Source organism: Protobothrops mucrosquamatus, unplaced genomic scaffold (genome assembly GCF_001527695.2).
Source record: "Protobothrops mucrosquamatus isolate PMUCROS unplaced genomic scaffold, P.Mucros_1.0 scaffold223, whole genome shotgun sequence".
Taxonomy (NCBI): Eukaryota; Metazoa; Chordata; class Lepidosauria; order Squamata; family Viperidae; genus Protobothrops; species Protobothrops mucrosquamatus.
The window spans coordinates 602,787-623,287 of NW_015386575.1; the positions used below are offsets into that span (position 1 = coordinate 602,787).

Sequence of the window (20,501 nt, forward strand, 5' to 3'; positions counted from 1 at the left end):
CAGATGTAAACAAAATCCATAGTGGATTATAGGAGCAGATTAATGAAAGTTCACAGAATGGCACAGATAAGAAGCTCCTACAGAGTTTTCTGTCTTTCAACTTGTTCCAGCAACTGCTCCTCCCTCTCACTTATCTATTTTTGCTTTTCAAGATCAAAAAGTTATTAGTTCTAAAAAAAGTGCTTGATTAGGTGGTGTGACATTCTATCCTGACTTACAGGGTTGACCTTTGAATTTATAATTACAGAGAATCATATTAATACAATACAAATAAAAAGGAGAACTAAGTATCTGTTCCCACTTCTGCTTTTTTAATAGAAAAGCTCTAGCATCCAGTGTTTCTGACATAAGTACGCTCCAGCTGGAAGAATAGAATAGCTGGCGGTTGTGGCATCCTTAAAGTGAACAGATTGATTATGGCATAGATACATTGTCTATAATTTTTATTCTCTGCACCCATGTGTGTAGTAACAACGGAGCACAACATTTCGTGCATCACTGTATTCCTTTAATGAGGTAGGCTCTAGTCCATTACCATTTATGCCATAATAAATCTAGTCTCAAAAGTGCTGCATGATGCTTGTTCTAACCTTATGTATTAGTACTTTTCAATATTGTTCTGCAAATGACATTTATTGTGCATGGTCAGCTTGATGGCTTGGGACTGAAGTGACATTATGTGTATTTTTCATATTATGCTGTAGTTTGAGTTCATTGATCCCAATTTAGAAAAGTTTCAGTGCTTTGCAACTGCAAAATAAATATATGTGTTATTCTGCAAATTCTACTAGGTGGCCAAGGAATATGCTATAGGGAAGATCTGTGCATAACTGAAAAACAACTATTTTAAGGCATTGCACTATGTTTAGCTGCATTCTTTGTCATTTTTTTTGCTAAATTTAAAGCCACTTGGGGGTACCAAGGATTGCCTTTTTACATGTTTCTATGTTTCCTGAAATTACTTTCATAATTTGAGGCCATGTTCCATGTTCCTTGGCTATGTGTGGTATGAATTGCAATTATGAATAATGAATAAGGACTTCTCTGTGGTGGCTTCCATTATTTGAAATGTATTTCTAGTCTAAATCTAATTTATTGTCAATAATATGTATTCTTTATGTAGGTCACTTAATATCTGGTTATTCAAGATGCCTTTATTAAAATAAATGAATTTTCTATAGTAATTTGTTTTAATCCTACTTATCTTCATTTTCTGTTTAATCATAAAAAACTGCTTTTGTGTGGGAATCTTTTACCTCTTTATAATTAGTTTATCATTTAATTATGTGAGAGGTCAACAATTTCAATGGTTTTCCTTTTGTCCTTTTACTGTGATACTCTGTGCAACATTTAAAAAAAACAAATCCAAATTTGTTTTTGAAAAAAAGAAACACTTATGTACGTTTTCCCAACCATTACTTTGGATGGAAAATTAAGACAAAGCTTCAATAGATCTGTTTCATAAAATGTACTCTAATATTATGACAGTTGATACATCTGAAAGAGAAATGTTTTTATACTCCAAGTTATAGTGATTGCATCAGGAAAATATAATAAAATGATGAAATAGAGAGTACCTTCATGATTTAACAGTACAGTGACATACCTTCCGGTGTGGTTTTTCCCCAGCCAGCAATAGAGCATTTAGTTCCTGGCAAAAATTGTTTATTTTTTTCTGGGAAGCAAATGGGCTGAATATAATCTGTACGAAAGAAATAAACAATTATACCTGCACTCTCCAGTCTTTGATGATAACATTGCATAAATTGTTTTGCTGAAAAATAAACCCCAAAGAAATTTTGCAGGATTACCACTTTTATTATGATGATTATTGGAAATTATACTGTAATTTTTAAAATATTTTTTAGATTTAGATCCTAATCTGTTAATAACACAAAGGCAAAGCTGCAGCAGAAAATCATTTTACCTGTGTAATTCACTCTAAATTGGAGATGCATCAAAGCAATGTCACTATCTTTTGTTCGCTTATTATAGTGAGGATTGATGATAATCTGATCAATCTCTCGGCTCACTGTTTGAGGATATGATAGATTGAGATTCGTATGCAGGCCAAGAACTGCTTTCCACTCAGATGGTTTTAAATTTCTCCTAAGTCAAAATAACACATGCTTTAATAATAGTTTGAAATAGCTTGTGAAGTGCAATTTTTGAATAGTTTAACATTTGAACCATATTAACACTATATATTCAAACACAACTTTTACTGATTTCAGTACCACTGGGAATCAGGATAGACTTATACCAAATCTCTAGATGTTCCACAATCTCTTTGCATCGGTCATTTATGCTGGAGACCAAACTTTTAAGGGTTGTCAAATTACTCATTACTGCCTTATATCTAATGTTCCCAAAATTATGGCAACTAGAGAGTAAGTTTTTGTAAAAGACTTAAAATTAGAAATTATTTTTGATCAGTTCTCATAAAATGAATGAATGAATTTCTCCTTTCAACCGTGTGACAGTCCAATAGTAGCAATATTCTATTTTCTTTCATCTATCTTATATGTCACTAGCATAATATATTTAAGACAATATATACTGATCATAGGGATATAATATGCATTATATTAAAATAGATGTATGCTGACTCAATATTAAGAACTACAGTTTATCAATATTGAACTTTATCCATTTCACCTATTCCTTTTAAGAAGTTTTAAAATAGGCAAAACTCAAATTATATGTGAAATTGCTTAGATATGCTACCAGCATTATTAAGTCAGACTCCTTCAAGTCAAGCTTCGTTCCAAAACGTTTTATTGTCATGTCCATCTATGTTTCCTATCAGCAGTATGGAAGTCCATGATTTTTTTAATGTCTCAGTGTAGCTGCAATTTTTTAAGGATCTCTTCTCCATCTATTAATTAGATCTGAACAATTTCTCAAATTAGCCAATGTTTCTTAGATGATACTACTTGCTGTGAAATCAAAATATTTACCACATTTAATAAGGGACTCATATTTTTTTTAACAAAATCTATAATGTTTGTAATACACTGTAGAATTTAACAAAATATACATTAAAGCAGGGCTTTTCAACCTTATCACTAATTGTACCACTTTTAGGATATGGCAACATCCGAGTACCACCAGTCGTCTAGCAAGGTGTCAAAAACTTGATACCCCCCCAAAAAGGAAAAAAGTGATGAAGTACAGGCAGTCCTCAACTTACAACAGTTCGCTTAGTGACTGTTCGAAGTTACAATGGCACTGAAAAAAGTGCCCTCCAAGGCACAGCCGAGCAAGACACTTGCCTGCCTGCCCAGCCGCGTTCTTCCTCCTGTCTGAGGTTTTCATTGTTGTGAGCATTTCTGTTGAGGATTGGCAGTGGGAGTGGGGTGGGGGGTGTTTGGTTTTTATTCCCCCCCGTCTGCTGGGTGGTTGCAGCAGGTTTTGGTCACTTCATAAGACCCTGAGACACTGTGACCGTCATAAATATGAATCAGTTGCCAAGCATCTGAATGTAAATCACCAGACCCTGGAGATGCTGCAACATTCCAGATGATTGGCGCTTCTTCTGGGCTTAGCAGAAGCACTAGGATCAGCCCCGAGCTCCAGCTGGAGCTTGGTGCTGATCCTGGTGCTTCCGCTGAGCCCTGACAGTCCTGCAGCTCCAGCCATCTCTCGCTCAGGCTTGTGCGGTGCTGCCACCGGTTCAGCTCATTCCCCTCCCCCTCTACCACTTTTCTTGGATGGTCGCGTACCACCTGCCAGGTGCCAATGTACCACGGGTGGTACCCGTACCACTGGTTGAAAAGCCCTGCATTAAAGAACCCACATTAATTTGTGGGCATAGGCATCATATATTTGAAAATTGTTTCCAAGTTTATTTCTTCATGTTCATTTATATTACATTGCATCCTTAGGGAGATAATGTCTCACAATGTGGTGAGTAAGCATAAGAGAAGAATAAGATGAGCTGTTTGATTATGAAAAATGTGTCTTATTATTGAGCAATGATATGCCAGCAGTGATGTAGCTGAAACAGTGCAGAAATCTGATACATATGCAACAAGTTAGCACTGAAAAGAGAGGAACTAATAGCCTTTGTTAGGACAGGAACAGCTTAGATTATGATATAGAATCATACAAGCATCATAGAAAATGTTAGCGCAAGTTTGAGTATGAGACTAAATATGAACAATTTATTATTCATATTTACTTAGGTTTGTTTCATATGAATGGTTAAGATGCATTTCCTAAAAGACACTCTTTAATCACACATTGGCAACACTTCAGAGGAATACAAATGATTATATTTAAAATGGAACACTTAGGCTAGTATAGTGTTAAATCATTCTTGATGTACTTATAACTGTGTTGTAACTAATGAGATGTAAGGTTGAAAGTAATTGAAGAATTACCACCCTTGGATTCCATTTTTAGTAATGAAATGCTTTGAATATATTAGTTACATTAGGAGAAAAAGTTCACATTTTAATATGCTGCAGACAGCTTCTGCAATGCATAATATGAACATTGCTGATGAGCCCGGAAAAATTTCCAGCCAACTCCCAATTAATGTTTTAAAAGCATTAGGAGTAATATTTCTTATATCTCTAAGATGCATTCTTTAATATGTATATATTGTCATAGAACGCCCAGAACAGAGTTCCGGCACCTTTTTTCTTTCTTTCAAAAAAGCACTCTATCTATCTATCTATCTATCTATCTATCTATCTATCTATCTATCTATCTATCTATCTATCTATCTATCTATCTATCTATCTATCATCTATCTATCTATCTATCTATCTATCTATCTATCTATCTATCTATCTATCTATCTATCTATCTATCTATCTATCTATCTATCTATCTATCTATCTATCTATCCAGGGCTTTTTTTCTCGGAGAAAAGGTGGCGGAACTCAAACCTGGCCACGCCCTCATCAAACCCTAGGACCGCCCCTTTAGAGAACAGGAATGCAAGTANATCTATCTATCTATCTATCTATCTATCTATCTATCTATCTATCTATCTATCTATCTATCTATCTATCTATCTATCTATCTATCTATCTATCTATCTATCTATCTATCTATCTATCTATCCATCCATCCATCCATCCATCCATCCATCCATCCATCCATCCATCCATCCATCCATCCATCCATCCATCCATCCATCTATCATCTAATCTGCCAAGTATTTACAAGAAGCTACTTCTTCTTCCAGAATAAGAGTTCATTACATTCCCCTCAGACATTTCCCATACTTCATAGTCTCCTATGACAAATATTAAAAAGTGAAGATAAATAAGAAGTTCCATGAAACTGTTCTAATCTAGATCTCTTGTTATAAATGTTAAATATTCTATTAATTCCACATACTTGCATGTACCAGAACTGATTATCACATAGGACTGTTGTTATTGAGGGAAAAATAGGAGGAGGAGGAAGGAACATTAGGTATGTTCATCACCTTGAGTTGCCTATAAAGGCAGGATAAAAATCTATTATGATTATTTGATTACTGTTATAAGAATCTGATAATTATATACAAGCAAATAAGACCATTAGCTCAATCTGAAATGTGAACAAGAATAATTACAGTATTTAAAGAAAGGACTGGTGCAGATACTTCTTTTCATGTAGTGGTACCTCATCTAGTTTGTAAAAATCAGTACTACTATCACATGACAGCAAAGAAATATATAATAATCCAAATCTTGGCTGTTTTTTCATAGTGCTCCATATTTTTGCAGCCCAGATATGATAATAATGGATTTTATTGAATAACTATTATCCATCGTTCTGATGCCTTTCTTAAGCACTTTTAAGGTAAAATCTTTTTTATGAAAGGCATTTTTTATTCATGTTGTACATTTTGGGAAAATATATGGTGGTATATTTATTAATAATAGTAGTAGTAATTCAAGTGAACTCTACACTGAATTGACTGATATAACAAGATTGAATATGATTCCTGTGCATTCCCCTTCCTGTGCGTCTCTCTATTATAATATCAGATATGATACTGTCCTTATATTATTAGAGATGCAAGGGCTATATGTACCTTGTCTCTACTTGATCTTTTAACTCTTCATGAAAGGTCATATACATTGTGACATACAAAAAAAATTAAGAACACATGAAGATATGGAACATAAGAACTGTTGAATTCTGGAAATAGTTACCCATATACACAATGTGCAGCTGAGAGTAGCCATTCATTGTTGATAAGAGAAGCTCCACAAGTTGGCCTGTAATTGAAATATAGTGAAACTATCCAAGGCCAAGCACCTTCTTGAGCATCAGAACCACCAACAATTCTTGGTCTAGATTTCTGGGTAATCATTTTTTTTCCACAAGCTATGAGTAAGGAAAATAAAAAGTGAAAAGTCTGCATTCTGAGGAATAATCAGATATGCTATTTTTGCCTACACTGTAATAGAGTTTTGAATATTTTCTTGAATACAGACAGTCCTTGACTTACAACAGTTCATTTAGTGACCAACGACACTAAAAAAGTGACTTAAGACCGTTTTTCACACTTATGACCGCCGCGCTACAGCATTCCCATGGTCATGTGATCAAAATTTGGACATTTGGCAAGTGACTCATATTTATGACAATTGCAGTAATGTAATCATGTAATTTTGTAACCTTCTGACAAGTAAAGTCAACAGGGAGTCCAAATTCACTTAACAACCATGTTGCTAACTTAACAACTGCAGTGATTCACTTAACAATTATGGCAAGAAAGGTTGTAAAATGGGGCAAAATTCACTTAACAAATGTCTCACTTAGCAATATAAATTTTGGGCTCAGTTGTGGTCATAAGTCAAGGAGTATTTGTATATAAAACTTTTTCTAAGGTCAGTATAGAAATATATGGAGATCGCCATGTGTTAAAATATATTTAAGCCCATACCTATATGGATAGATATAATGCTCACAGTACCATTTTTGGTAAATATTTATGACAGTTAAGCTTTAACATTGAAGTCTTCTCATAACTCAATACTATCACTTAACTTTTGGAATTATTTTAAGATGATATATTTAGTTGACCATGTATTATTTTCTGTGAAAACTATTACTGGGTAAATAATATTTTTGTTATAAATTGTTTCTGTTGTTATTGCAATTCCTATTCACTAATAGAAAAGGTATTGCTTAAGAAATTCAAGGTATTAGAAAAAGTGAAAATTATCATAGTAAGGTGAAACTTTTTTGAGGGAATTTACAGATATCCTGACTTTCATTGTATAGTCAACACTACAGCAATTTTTGTCCTCTCTTGTTTTACATAGTTCAATAACTTCACATTTAAACCATTCTTATGAAACAATGAAATAAAGAGCTGTGTAAGATAAACAATATCAATATTGTTTATTCTGAAATGATTTAAAACTAAAGTCAAAAACATCAAAGAAATATTAATCAAGTTCAAAATATTCTAAAATGAAATAAATAGTTGTACAGTTTAGCAACAATGAAAAGTTGCAGTAAAGTTTTCTTTTGCTCTATTAAATAGATCTGGATTTTTGTCTAGTTGAGCAGTGGCAGGCTATTATAACAGCAGCATGAAAATATGCAACAAAATCTGTTTCTTCCTCTCACCTTCTTCCGACACTAAATGCTACCTACATTTTTATCATATTAATACATTTAGAAATACATAAAGTGGTGGGGTAAAATAGTGCCACAATACTATATTCTCAAAAACATAAATTCTGAATAAAAAAAGATTCTAAAAATAACACAATGTAAACAGAAAATGTAATGTATTGGGAAAAACAAATAGTTACTCTTTTATGTTGATTTTTTTCATTTTTCATAAACTTACATTTACCACTGCATTGCAAATGAATCACCAAATTATTCAAACACTTTACCCTAGAAAGAAAGCATATTTAACACAAATCAGATAATAAAGTCCAAACATAAAGAATGTGTATTTTTTTTATCAAAGGCAATATTCCATTTATCAATAATACAATTTGTAAAGCTCTGCAAATAATCTAAAATATAATTTGACTTCTCTATGATTATGAATGACTATTTTTTTTAAAAAGCCAATCATTTCCAATATAGTTCTCTATAATAATTAATCCTAAGAAAGGATACATTGTAGAATTTTCTGGCTGATAATAATCTATCACTTTACATGTTTGTTTCTATGATCAGTTTTTAAAAATCAGCTTGATGAGTGAGAAAATGGTTATCAGTAGCAAACAATGATGTCAAAATGCTAACATATGCACAACTGCATGATGATGGTATGACAATTGACAAAATAATATAAACCTCATGAATTGTGCTATGATGTCATGGCATGCATTGCTCTTTGCCTCTCCACAGATGCCAGTAGAAAAATCAATCAGAAGCATTTAGATCAGGGGTGTCCAGCCTTGGCAATTTTAGGACTTGTGGACTTCCATGCTGGCTGGAAGTCCAATGAAAGATTGGACTTGACTAATGAAAGATTCTAATCTAAGACATTTGAAAGCTTACAGAGATTGTGAGCTCCCATAATTCCCCAGTCAGCGTGGAAATCCACAAGTTCTAAAGTTGCCAAGCTTGGATATCTCTGATTTAGGTAATCCAGAGAAATAAATCTTTAGCCATCTAGATCAGGATTTCTCAACCACAGCAACTTTAAGATGTGTGGACTTCAACTCAATTTTAGTAAATGCGATGTTCCAAAGCTTGTTGGGATAAAGAAGCATGGAAACGATTAAGAAAATATGACTTGAAAAGAAATACATAATCTTTGGATCAGATTGACTCCAGCATTTCTGAGATTCAATTGCTTAAATAATGTTTTTTAAAAGAACTACACAAGCTCTGTTTGTTAATACCTCAGAGATCTGCACTATATCCTTGTGTTCCATGGATAAAAAAAAACAACACAGATCAAGTCTCTGAGTTGCATAGGTGATTTGATGTTCATAATTGTATAATTTTATGATTACAACTCAAAATGGTTTGCCATTATCTTGAGAAGGTTTTTTTTTTACTTTTTAATCTAGCCTCATGTTCTGGCATACTATTTGGGTTAGTACTTCTTAGCTTTTGATCCCGGTCATAATTAGTCATCTACAACCACTTCCTAAGACACCATAGATTAACTTCAATTAGACATTGAATCAAATTCATTTGTTTATTTTTAGCATATAAAACTTTAATGACAGGATATGTTCTATACAGCCTTCTATTATTATATATGCATTATTACTATGATTAAGCAATGACTCCTATTGCAGGGCTGTGAGTTGTGATCCCATAGAGAATTTTTTGATGATGGAACCTGCACTTTGGAATAATCTCCCACATTTTAGGGTCACCTACCATTATACTATTTAGGCACTTAAGACCTACTGTTGTCCTGTGCAAATAATACTTTTCCCCCCACATCCACCCATTTTAATGTAACATGTTTTATATTAATGATTGTTGTTTTATTATAGTTTTCAATTTTGATTGTAAACAATATATAATATTTTTAAATAAATACATCCTTATAAATACAATAATTGAAATAATACTGATGCAAAAATGAATTCTTGATGTATATAATGGATTGCTTAATTCAAGCACAAATGAGACTAACAATAATTTGTGCTACTTTTATTACAAGTAAATATTAACTCTGTTTATTTCTTTATGGTTTACATATTAAGTTATTACATGCCACTATCCAATCTTCAAGTCTTAGGTGCTTTTAATTCACTTTAAACTGTTCAATACCAATAAATATGCCTAGCTTTAGAAATTTTATTTTACCAAATTGATTATAAAACTAAATTTCTAGTTTCTATTAGATTTCTGGAATGGCTAAGAGAACAAAAACAAAATAAAGGTGCATATAGAGACATAAACTCAATCTGTAACATATTTTCATTCAATGGCTGGGCTTATTAAAATAATTTTTCTCTATGGGAATGAAATGAATTGGCAGTTCTGTTGTTTGTAAGAAATGTACTTGACTGAAATGCCTTCTCCAATCAAGTGCTACCCACTTCTCAAGTGTCTCTCCCTCCATTTTTTTCTTTCAAAAACTTTATATTGGAGGGAAAGTTGAAAACAGAAAATATATGCAAAGTTTTTTTTGATGAAATTGTTTTAAAATATGCCCTATCACCATTGCTTAAATAAAATAACAGTTAAAAAGTATACTCCTATATATATACTGTATCCCAAATACTAAATTAACACAACATAGAACATAGAACAGTAGAATTGGAAGGGACTTTGGAGATCTTTAATCCAACCCCTTGCTTAATAGAAATCTTAAAGTTGCCAACTCTTCATATGTCAGGTTAGATGGCAACACATAATTGATTTGGCTGATCTGAAAAAATCTAAGCAGGATCTACTCTGACAGTGTGTCAACGCTGCAAATACTGTATATTCTTGCTTTGACAATGTGCAGAACTGTCTGGTATTTATATAGTTAAACCAGCAACTGGGAAAGAGGGAGGAGCATAAGGATAGCCGGGAGAAAGAAACCGGAAGTAAATCACATCTTCCAAGTTGATTGGAAGATGTGAACCATGACCCTACAATAAGGGAGTGGGAAATGCTTGGAATGTATATGCGTAACGGAAGAGAAGCAGACCTAAGCATTTCCACCATGTTGTACTGACGTCTCTGTAACCTTAATAAATGCTTTTAGGAGAAAATATGCCTGAAAGTCCTTTTAAGTGTTTCATTAATCAGACACATGACACAGTGATTGTTAGGAAATCCAAGGGTTGGTGTTTAGATGGAGAAGTGGGTATAGACATATCTTTTCGGAAACGTCTTTTTCCCTTTACCGTTTGTCTAAAGTATAACAACGGTATAGGTATCATAGACGTGAGTTCTAACTGGATTCTCTTCAAGATAATATTGTTGACTAATAATTATAGTCTTACAATTCACCAAAGTTGTTAATATTAACTATTATCACTCCCTTGACAATGAAACTGAATTTACAAGTAATATTCTGTAAATGTTTGTTAGTTTATAGAGAAATCTCCATATCTTTTGACAATTTTTAACTCATAAATAATGACAGAATTAAGTAGTAAAAAAAGAAAAAGGAAAAAAAGAGAAATTCCCACTTAAACACATTTTCAGTGATTTACTTATACTTACTTCGTCATTTTTAACTGTCATTTATAAAGCCTTACCTTGGTTTTAGCATGAAGCTGTTGTTAGCTGCTTTTTTAACTTCTACAAATGGACCTGCCCCGGTATACAAGACAGGAGTTGACTTGTTCCCAGTCCTGTAAGGAAAAACATTGCTTAAAATATATCCTTTTACTTATGATAAAAAAATTGAAATCATTGTGCTATGTTTTTGTGGTTTAATAAGATAAAGAAATTACTTCTTAGACATATTTCTTTAGCATATTTGGAAATGATTATTCTTATGAAGAAACTGAGCAATCAAAATATGCCAATACTTCTACTTACACAAGGAATCATAAAGATAAACTTGGCATTTACTACAGTTTGGAACCTACTTTGGACTTGGGCTACAAACTTCCCAAACTGATGGCCAAAATAGAATTAGTCATTTGTTGATATTGTTCCCCATATACCAAGTTAAGAACTTGCATTTGTGAATCCACATGTCTGATCTAGACATGGAATTATTGTAGCGATTTACATGTAGCCATTTACATGTGATTAAGAATTCTGCATAATAATAAATCTGTATATGTGCTCAGAAATGAATGTAAACATAATCTGTAAGCTTGGTTCCAATATAACAATGCTGGTATGGTGATAGGGGAGAAAGCTATAGGGAGAGAATTGATATAATTTAGGACTTCATTTACCACTGTAATTAAGTATAATATATGTTATAATACTACATATGGAATTTCATGTTTTATTGTTGCATATTGAGGAAATGAAAATATAGACCAAATTCTATACTGAATGTTGAAATAAATTTAATAGAAGTCATTAAAAATTGATGGGATAAAGCAGATAAAGCAACTACGAAAATACAAATGGCTAATAAACCTGTATTTGGAAGCTATTGGCTTCCTTCTTTTTCATTATCTTATTTTCTACAGGGTTTTTTTTGGTGAATGTGTTTGTTCTTAAAAATATTATTGCCAGCATTATTGTTGCTGTTCTTATTTTTAAAAGAGATCCTTTAAATAGTAGAAAAAGGGAAATTTCCAAGTTTTCAAAGCTATTCTGGATTTGACAGGTAAATTATGTATAATAAATCTTCTGGAAGTTTATCCACTTATTTTATAAAATCTATATTGCCAGGGAATGGCACTTACAGATTTAATATTAAAAGAGTAACATAAAAGCACAACTAAATGCATAATTTAATATACCTTATACTACAATAATAATAACATTCAGCATGTGCTGGTAAACAGCCCAAATCATTATTTTTCCTGACTAAAGTGTAATCAAATTGGCATTAAGCAGACATGCCTTAGTCCTTGAAGAAAGTTTCTGCTTCTGGAAATGCCACTGGGAAAGCTAGGTACATTATACAGAACATTAGAGGTATAGATTTATACTTGATCTTTCTTCCAAACCAGTATTATATCTGTCATATAAAGTATTAGTGGAAGAATTAGCTCTGAAAGAAAAATATAATGAAAAACTTTATTTACCCTAGTTTTAACAGATTGCAGATAGTGGTTGATGATGCTTCTGTCCACTCATTAGCACAGGCTGTATACCATTGCGTCTCAATTTTGTATTGAACTAACCCATTGGAGCTGAGAGAACCATTGATCAAGTGCACTATCATAAAAATAAGTTTTAATATTATAACACAGATTAAGGATTATTTTTATTCATCGCAAACTGCATGTGCTCAAGTTCAAATTTAGCAGATATGAAAAGGTATGATTTGAACATCTTCCTGTTTTTCCTTTCCACATCCAAATCAAATACTGTAATAAAACTAGATTTTGAAATGAACATTTTTTTAAAAAAAAGCATACACCATTTTCCTGTGTCACATTGATGTGTTTAGTGCTGATAGTTCCATAGTTGTTCTTACATTATTTGGGATCCATCTAAACAGTGTATTTATTAATTGAGGATGCATGGACCTTTGGATGATGGACACCTAATATAGTATACATAGAAACACTTACATAAACATCTTGGAAGAAGTCTTTAGTACTATAGATTAGCATTCTCAACCTTAGCAACTTTAAAATGTATGGACTTCAACTTCTAGAATTTCCCAGTTAGCATGAAGTTGAGAAGCATTGCTCTAGATGTTCTTATGGTGACAGATAGTATATAGGCAGAAATTTATGGAGACTCTCAGTAATCCAGATCATAGTTATCCCAAATCTGCTTTTTCAGCTCTTGAAGAGCTGAAGAAGCTTCTTGGATCAGAAGCAAACATCTTCAAAGAAAAACAAGAAAGTTCAGTTGCCTCCTGAAAAAGCACCTTTGGGATAGGCAGAAATTGCATTAAGTAACGTGCAGATTTTCACAAAATCTGCACTGCTGATAGGGACCAATAAGGAACATTTTGAAAATCTGGCCTGATTAGACATATGACCGTGTTTAAATGAGGGTTATATCTTTAACTTGGGTCTGAATGTTACAAATACTGCTATCCAACCATAACTCTATTGGATCTGAATGGAAAATTTACTCCACATACTGCAAAATGTTCCCAGTTTTTAAACATCGTATGCTTGGTGTGCTTTGATTAAGAATCTCTTATGAAAAGCAACAATAAAGTTTTCTCCCTCTTCAACAAACATAGGAGGAGACAAAATGACAAGTGAAGATAAGATACCTGACAAGGAATGTCTTAAGATTTTTGTACTAACAATTAAGATTTATCCAATGTGAGACAAAGAACTATGTCTACAAATGTAAGCATCTACTGTAACTGCACAAACATTGACAGCTCTCACAGACAATTAACTGTTACTGCTATCACTTTTTTTTACCAGCCCTCAGCATCATTTTATCATTGAATCTGCATGTAAAACATTGTGCAGAATCTATTATTTTAGTTTATGTAAAACAGAACTATGTACAGAACATTTAATTTTGCAAATAACTACCTCCACAGATGGTGCTGTGACAACAGCTGTCATTGTTGTCAAAGTAACCTGCATCTGTGTTGTGAAACAGTTGAAATGTGGCTCATCACATCTGTTTTATGCTCCTGTCAAACAATTTTACTGGGCTTATATTTGGTCCTAAATTTCCTTGAAAAGAAGATTAAGGATGGGGTTTTTTGGGGTGTACTGAACACACACACACACACACACACACACATATATATATATATATATTTGTGTGTGTGTGTGTGTATACAGAATATTAGTTTGACATACTCACTTACTAGTACTTTCTATTTTCACTGCATAGAAAAGGAGAGAGTTCCTCAGTGCTGCTGATGTTATATAATTCAAGTTCTGGGGTTCTGTAATCTCCCAGGATTTGAAATGGACACCTAACATTACAACCATCATTAAAAAGGCACAACACAGAATGTTCTTCCTGCATCAATTCAGAAAGTTCAGTCTGCCCTAGGAGCTGTTGATACAGTTCTACACAGGAATTATTGAGTCTGACATTTGTACTTATAACTGTCTGGTTTGGTACAGCAACTAGACAGGACAGGTAGAGACTTGAATGGATAGTTAGAACTTCAGAAAAATCAATTGCAACTAACCTGTCTTCATAGAAGACTTGTATATTGCACAGTTATTGCACATCTTGGACATAAACTGTTTCAATTCCTCCCCACAGGACACTGCTATAGGGCACTGCATGCCAAAACTACTAGGCACAGGGACAGTTTTTTGCCTTGTGCAATCACTCTTCTGAACACCTAATCCTCATAGTATTGTTTTATGTATAAATATATTTACCCATGTTGTATGGCTGTGGTATTATTATCCTTTTCATCTTCTCTACTACCCCGTTTTATTCGTATATATTATTATTATTATTATTATTATTATTATTATTATTATTATTATTATTATTATTATTATTATTATTATTATTATTATTATTATTATTATTATTATTCTGTTACTTTACATGTACATTGAGAGCTTCTGCACCGGACACAAATTCCTCCTGTGTCTAATCATACTTGGCCAAATAAAGTTTATTCTATTCTATTCTATTCTATTCTATTCTATTCTATTCTATTCTATTCTGTTCTGTTCTGTTCTGTTCTGTTCTGTTATTCCGTTCCGTTCCATTCCATTCCATTCTATTCCATTCCATTCCATTCTATTCTATTCTATTCTATTCTATTCTATTCTATTCTATTCTATTATTCCATTCTGTTCCGTTCCGTTCCGTTCCGTTCCATTCAATTCCATTCCATTCCATTCCATTCCATTCCATTCCATTCTATTCTATTCTATTCTATTCTATTCTATTCTATTCTATTCTATTCTATTCTATTCTCCCATTCCGTTCCATTCTGTTCCATTCCGTTCCATTCCATTCCATTCCATTCCATTCTATTCTATTCTATTCTATTCTATTCTATTCTATTCTATTCTATTCTATTCTATTCTATTCTATTCTATTCTATTCTATTCTATTCTATTCTATTCTTTTGGGCAATGAAACATCTGCAAGAAAACAACCAAGCTCAGAGAGCACGAAGGACCCCTCATTTCAACCATGAGCTACAAATATTCTCCTTTATTAGAAAAGGACGGGTACAAAAGCAGGTAAAAGAAAACTGTTGGTTGGGTAGCCTTTTTTCAAAAAGACTATGTCCCTTCTCTAAAAGGGATCTGTAACTCCTCAAAAATGTACTTAGCTTTCCTGCCCATTTTAGAATAGGAGTTTTCCAGCATGTGGTTGCTAGAATGTATGGTTTTTTCTTTTTCTTTTTTATATTCTTACTCTCTTATTCAAAGCTTCACCATTCATTCAAACAAAAAAACACTTCTTTTCCTCTTTTACAATCAGAGCTCAGGATACATTTGGGATTTTACCTTTCTATACAGCGGACTTGTGAAGCGTGCTTATCACTTTGAAAATAGTTACCTTCCCTGAATTTGGGATTAGAAATTGTTTTGTTTATAAATATTTACCACAATCTGCTTCATCAGAATTATCTTTACAGTGCTGGAATTGGTCACAATTCTGAGCCTGGGGTATACATTCTCCACTTCCACACTGAAAATAATTCAGTCCACATGGAGCTGTTAATGAAGAAGACATACATACGGTGGTCCATAAAAATTAGTGAATAAATCAGTGGTTTTAATGAATTTTATAATACAGAGCACATTTCTCATATCTCATGTATAGGGTATAATGTGTCATCTATCTTATACATTACTCCTGATACACGGCAGCCAGATAATTTCAAGAACTGAACACTGAGAATAAATATGAACTGCAATTAATAAAGAATCTTTTTATAGGGACTATTCTAAAGGTCAATGATACTTGAGCCAATGATAACCCCAAAATTAACTATTTCTGTTCTTCTTCCTTGCACATAATTTGTAGTGAAGAAAAGTAGCCAGAAATTTGCTTGAACTGTCCCCCTATGCTGTTTGTCTCTGAAAAGCTATGTTCAAGAAATTTTGGAATTAGAAAAGCATATTTATGAAGTAAAGATAGGCAGGGTTCTCACACTGCTTTAAGCCATGCTTCATTTAATCATGATTTACTGAAAAACCATAACTGTCTCAATTGTACAATGCAGTATGCTCAATTGAAGAACTGTTCCACAGCTATTGCACAGGATGTATCATGCTGGAAGGAATTTAATGGGAACTACAGCCAAAAAGGAAATTATTAATTTACTGCTTCCTTGTTGCAAATCATCCTACGCCATAAAATAACAGTGGGCTTCATTTTTTATGGTTTTTAGTAAGTTTATCTTGTACATAGTTGCTTTAAAATGTTTGGTATATTGTTTTCTGCTTTCTCTTTTTAATTTATAGAAACATGTTTTGATTAGGAAGGTATATCAATGCAGTAAAAGCAACCAATTAATCAATAAGTAATCACAATTATACTGCAGGTGAAAATTTACCATTGGCCTGGACTGCAGGTATATAACATATAAAGTAAAACAAGAGTGAATCAAAGAGAAGCTGTTGGAACTGATCAATATTTTTTTCTCTCTATTCTCTGTTTCCTATGTTTTTGTGTGGTATGTGGTATATAGGAAACTCACCTGGCATGCCAAGATGGTAACCTGTAGTAAAATTGGCTACAAATCCTTTTCTGGTTACAGATTTGTCCGTAATGAAGAGCACAGTCATTTGGTGAGTTGTAGAGAATATATCTGGCAATGGTGATTTTCCAGTATATACAGCTACATAGCAAGGAAAAGTATATCATTACTCCAAAGACTAATATAATTTTATTACATATTAGAATGATAGAAAATAAAACAAGTATAGGACTGAAAAAGGTCTTCTACTTTTTTCATCCATATTAACATGGATGATCTTCTAAGTTTAATCTAGGAAAAACAAATGAATCAACCAACACTGATTCAATCTTTAAATATTTTGATAAATGCTAAACCTTAAATGTTCTTTATCCATATATGAGAGTGGTGGCGAACCTATGGCACGGGTACCAGAGGCGGCACTCAGAGCCCTCTCTGTGGGCACGCACGCTGTCGCCCCAGTCCTAGGCCTTCAGCTGGGTTTTATAAAACCTTTTCGCTTTAGGCCTCCACTGCCGTGTGCAAAAAAAAAAAAAAAGTTCAATCAATCAGTCAATTTCAACTTCTCGGGGAAAAAAAAAAGATCTTGCAAAGTTGGAATTGATTGATTGAACTTTTTAGTCCCACCCAGTCTGCTGTTATCACTGCAGCCATGCCCACCCAATGGGCCACCCCCCATGGGTCACCCCCCAATGGGCCACACCCAGCCAATGGGCCACACCCACCCGGCACCCGATGATGCATAAGTGGGTTTTGGGTTGCAGTTTGGGCACTTGGTCTCTAAAAGGTTCGCCATCACTGATATATGATATTGAATATAAATATGTACTTGCTTAATAATTTGGGCTGGGAAATTTATCCGGACTGGATCCAGTTTGTGTAATATATCAGAAAGACTGATTCTATGAGAGTTCTCTCTGATATGGCAAGAGTTTTTGCCATATCATATGGCAAATGACACAATGATGCAACAATAGATGAGAAAGAAAATATCCACACCAGAATCTTCTTAGTTTTCCCAATACTGCAGCTTTGTTAACTTTATTTAAATTATATCAATCAACATGAAAGTTTAATTATATGTATGAAAGTATATCACAATTTATCTACAATACTATTGTTATGAACATTTTTATGAATGAAAATGATATTGTCACATTCAACTCATGGGATTTACAGATTTCTGGAATTGTTAAAAATACTGTATACTATATATCTTTCACTGTATACTCTTTTTAAAAGTACAGCATAATTAGAGAAGTATTCTAATTCAGTATAATTTTTTCATACATATTGATATATTTTATATACTTGCCTAAAAATAAAGACTCAGCTCCTCTACCGTCTCTGACTTCTACAACATCATAAATATCCTCTAAATTAAAATACTGGAAATGAAGTTGAATGTTTTTTCCTTTTTCTGCATTCAAATACCATACACCTAGATTATGAAATTTAAAAAGGATATAAAAGGATATCAAAAATACTAATTTGTTAATAGTTTCCAAAAAGAAGCAGGTTGCATAGTTAGTCATCATCATTTTTTTAATTAATATAATATATTAAAACACTTCCAATAACCCAAAGTATAATAGTATTACAACAATTTAATACTTCTGTTAATAATTCTCAATATGACATAGCCTTATGGGTAAGATAGAGAACATAGTATTTAAAAAGGCAATTTCAGGAAGATAACCTGAATTATTTAACCATTTAACCATTGATTGGATGGTTGTGCAGTGAATTAGTTGAGATTCTTCTTAGCATTTGCACCTTAAAAATATATTATGGGATTCCAAGTTCATCTGAGGCACAATGGCCACAACTAGCCAAAGATGTTGTTATTATCACCATTATTATGTTACTACTACTATTATTTCTCACTAATGCTGTGTTTATTCAAATCAGACTTCTTTAATATATTCTAAAAAAATTAAATTAATTTTTATTAATATATTATTAATATATTCTACAAGTTTTGATCAAATTCAGTGGAGGGTGACTGGAAATGGTGTTTTGATTTTTTTTAAATATTATTTTTAATGCTTGATAGGAAAAGATGCAGAATGATGTGATTTTGGTGAGCAGTCGGATAATCAAGGGATCAAGATTGGAGGCAGGTGATGCATGAGAGATGACACAGGTTGTTTTTCTGCCCATTGCTTTGGAATAGTTGTAGCTGTGTTATGATAAAAAATGGAGTAAGAAATTTCCCACTGTACCAGAAACAGTAAGTGAAGTGAATAAAGACTTTTAAAAAAGACTGGAAGCCATATATAGACTTTATTTCTGAAAGAAAAGATTTTTCTTTTTCCTTTCATTTTTTATACTTCTATTGTATGTATAATTCTAACTGACAAATTTTAAAAAGGAGAAAGAGACACTAAGTGAAGTAAGATTGTATATCCTGGAGTAGAACAAAGGAAGTCTGATGTACCTAAGATCCTAGTAGCGGTAAAGCTTTATAGAAGGGTTGTCCAACAGAGATTGACCAGTGGTTATTCTAACATGTTTGCATGTTAGAATGAAGTAAACAGGAGTGGGATTCCATTGGGTTGCATGGTATAGGGTGGGATTGTTGCTCCTACTGAGATTAGGTCAGAGGAGGCTTAATATAGAGTCTAACAAAACTGTGGATTGTGATTGCCATAGGAATGGGTAATTGGGTGGACTGCCTAGGAAAAGGGGAATCTACAATTTTGTAAAATTCTCTCTTTCTAGTCAAATTGCCTCTTTCCTGGAGCTAGACCATTGAATCACTTTGACTCCATTTTAATGCCAGATGTGTGGATAAAAAGAACATATCCATTTACCATATGTTCGTGGATATGATGAGCTGCCTGTATTATTGAAGCTTAGTTAGATGAGAATGGGGATCTAGCTTTGTTCAATGTTTGCTTTCTTAGGCTCTAGCTGCTATAACAACTACCAGATTAAAAAAAATGACATAATGAGTTTTTTCTTACAATTTTTACAGTAACATGTGCTCCCTTAAAAGATCATAGAAAAGTATAATCTCTCTCTCTCTCTCTTTTTAAAAAAAGCTTTATTTAAAATTTATTGCTGAAGTCAAAAGCTTCTGATGAACCTCAATATGATCTTCATTAATTCTATTTATGGCCATATAGCATATGCCATATTTTAAACAAACTTGTCTAAAGTTTTGAAGACATGTTACTTACAAGACACTTTACTGGGATAGTTGTTTGGGTAGTTCATTGAAGTAAATGTAGTGTTTGGTTCCCACAAATCATATGGACCTCCACAATCAGCTAGAAGAAATAAAGTAGATCAGAGATGGCAAACCATTGATTTTTGGATAGCTAAAGAACTGCATAGGTCAATTGTTTAT

At 33.0% G+C, this 20,501-nt stretch overlaps 1 protein-coding gene across 1 annotated transcript in view; it reads right to left on the reverse strand.

Moving 5' to 3' along the window:
* The window catches only part of TMPRSS15 (transmembrane serine protease 15), a 56,376-nt gene that overhangs the window by 2,812 nt on the left and 33,063 nt on the right, over positions 1-20,501 (reverse strand). Inside the window, exons 13-22 of the mRNA XM_029283770.1 lie at positions 20,332-20,421; positions 18,462-18,587; positions 17,147-17,287; positions 16,047-16,157; positions 12,609-12,741; positions 11,148-11,243; positions 7,817-7,866; positions 6,162-6,336; positions 1,928-2,109; positions 1,592-1,702 (exon numbers count right to left, since the gene is read on the reverse strand). Of these exons, the coding sequence (XP_029139603.1) occupies positions 1,592-1,702; positions 1,928-2,109; positions 6,162-6,336; positions 7,817-7,866; positions 11,148-11,243; positions 12,609-12,741; positions 16,047-16,157; positions 17,147-17,287; positions 18,462-18,587; positions 20,332-20,421 (1,215 nt within the window). The remainder of the gene's footprint in view (positions 1-1,591; positions 1,703-1,927; positions 2,110-6,161; positions 6,337-7,816; positions 7,867-11,147; positions 11,244-12,608; positions 12,742-16,046; positions 16,158-17,146; positions 17,288-18,461; positions 18,588-20,331; positions 20,422-20,501) is intronic.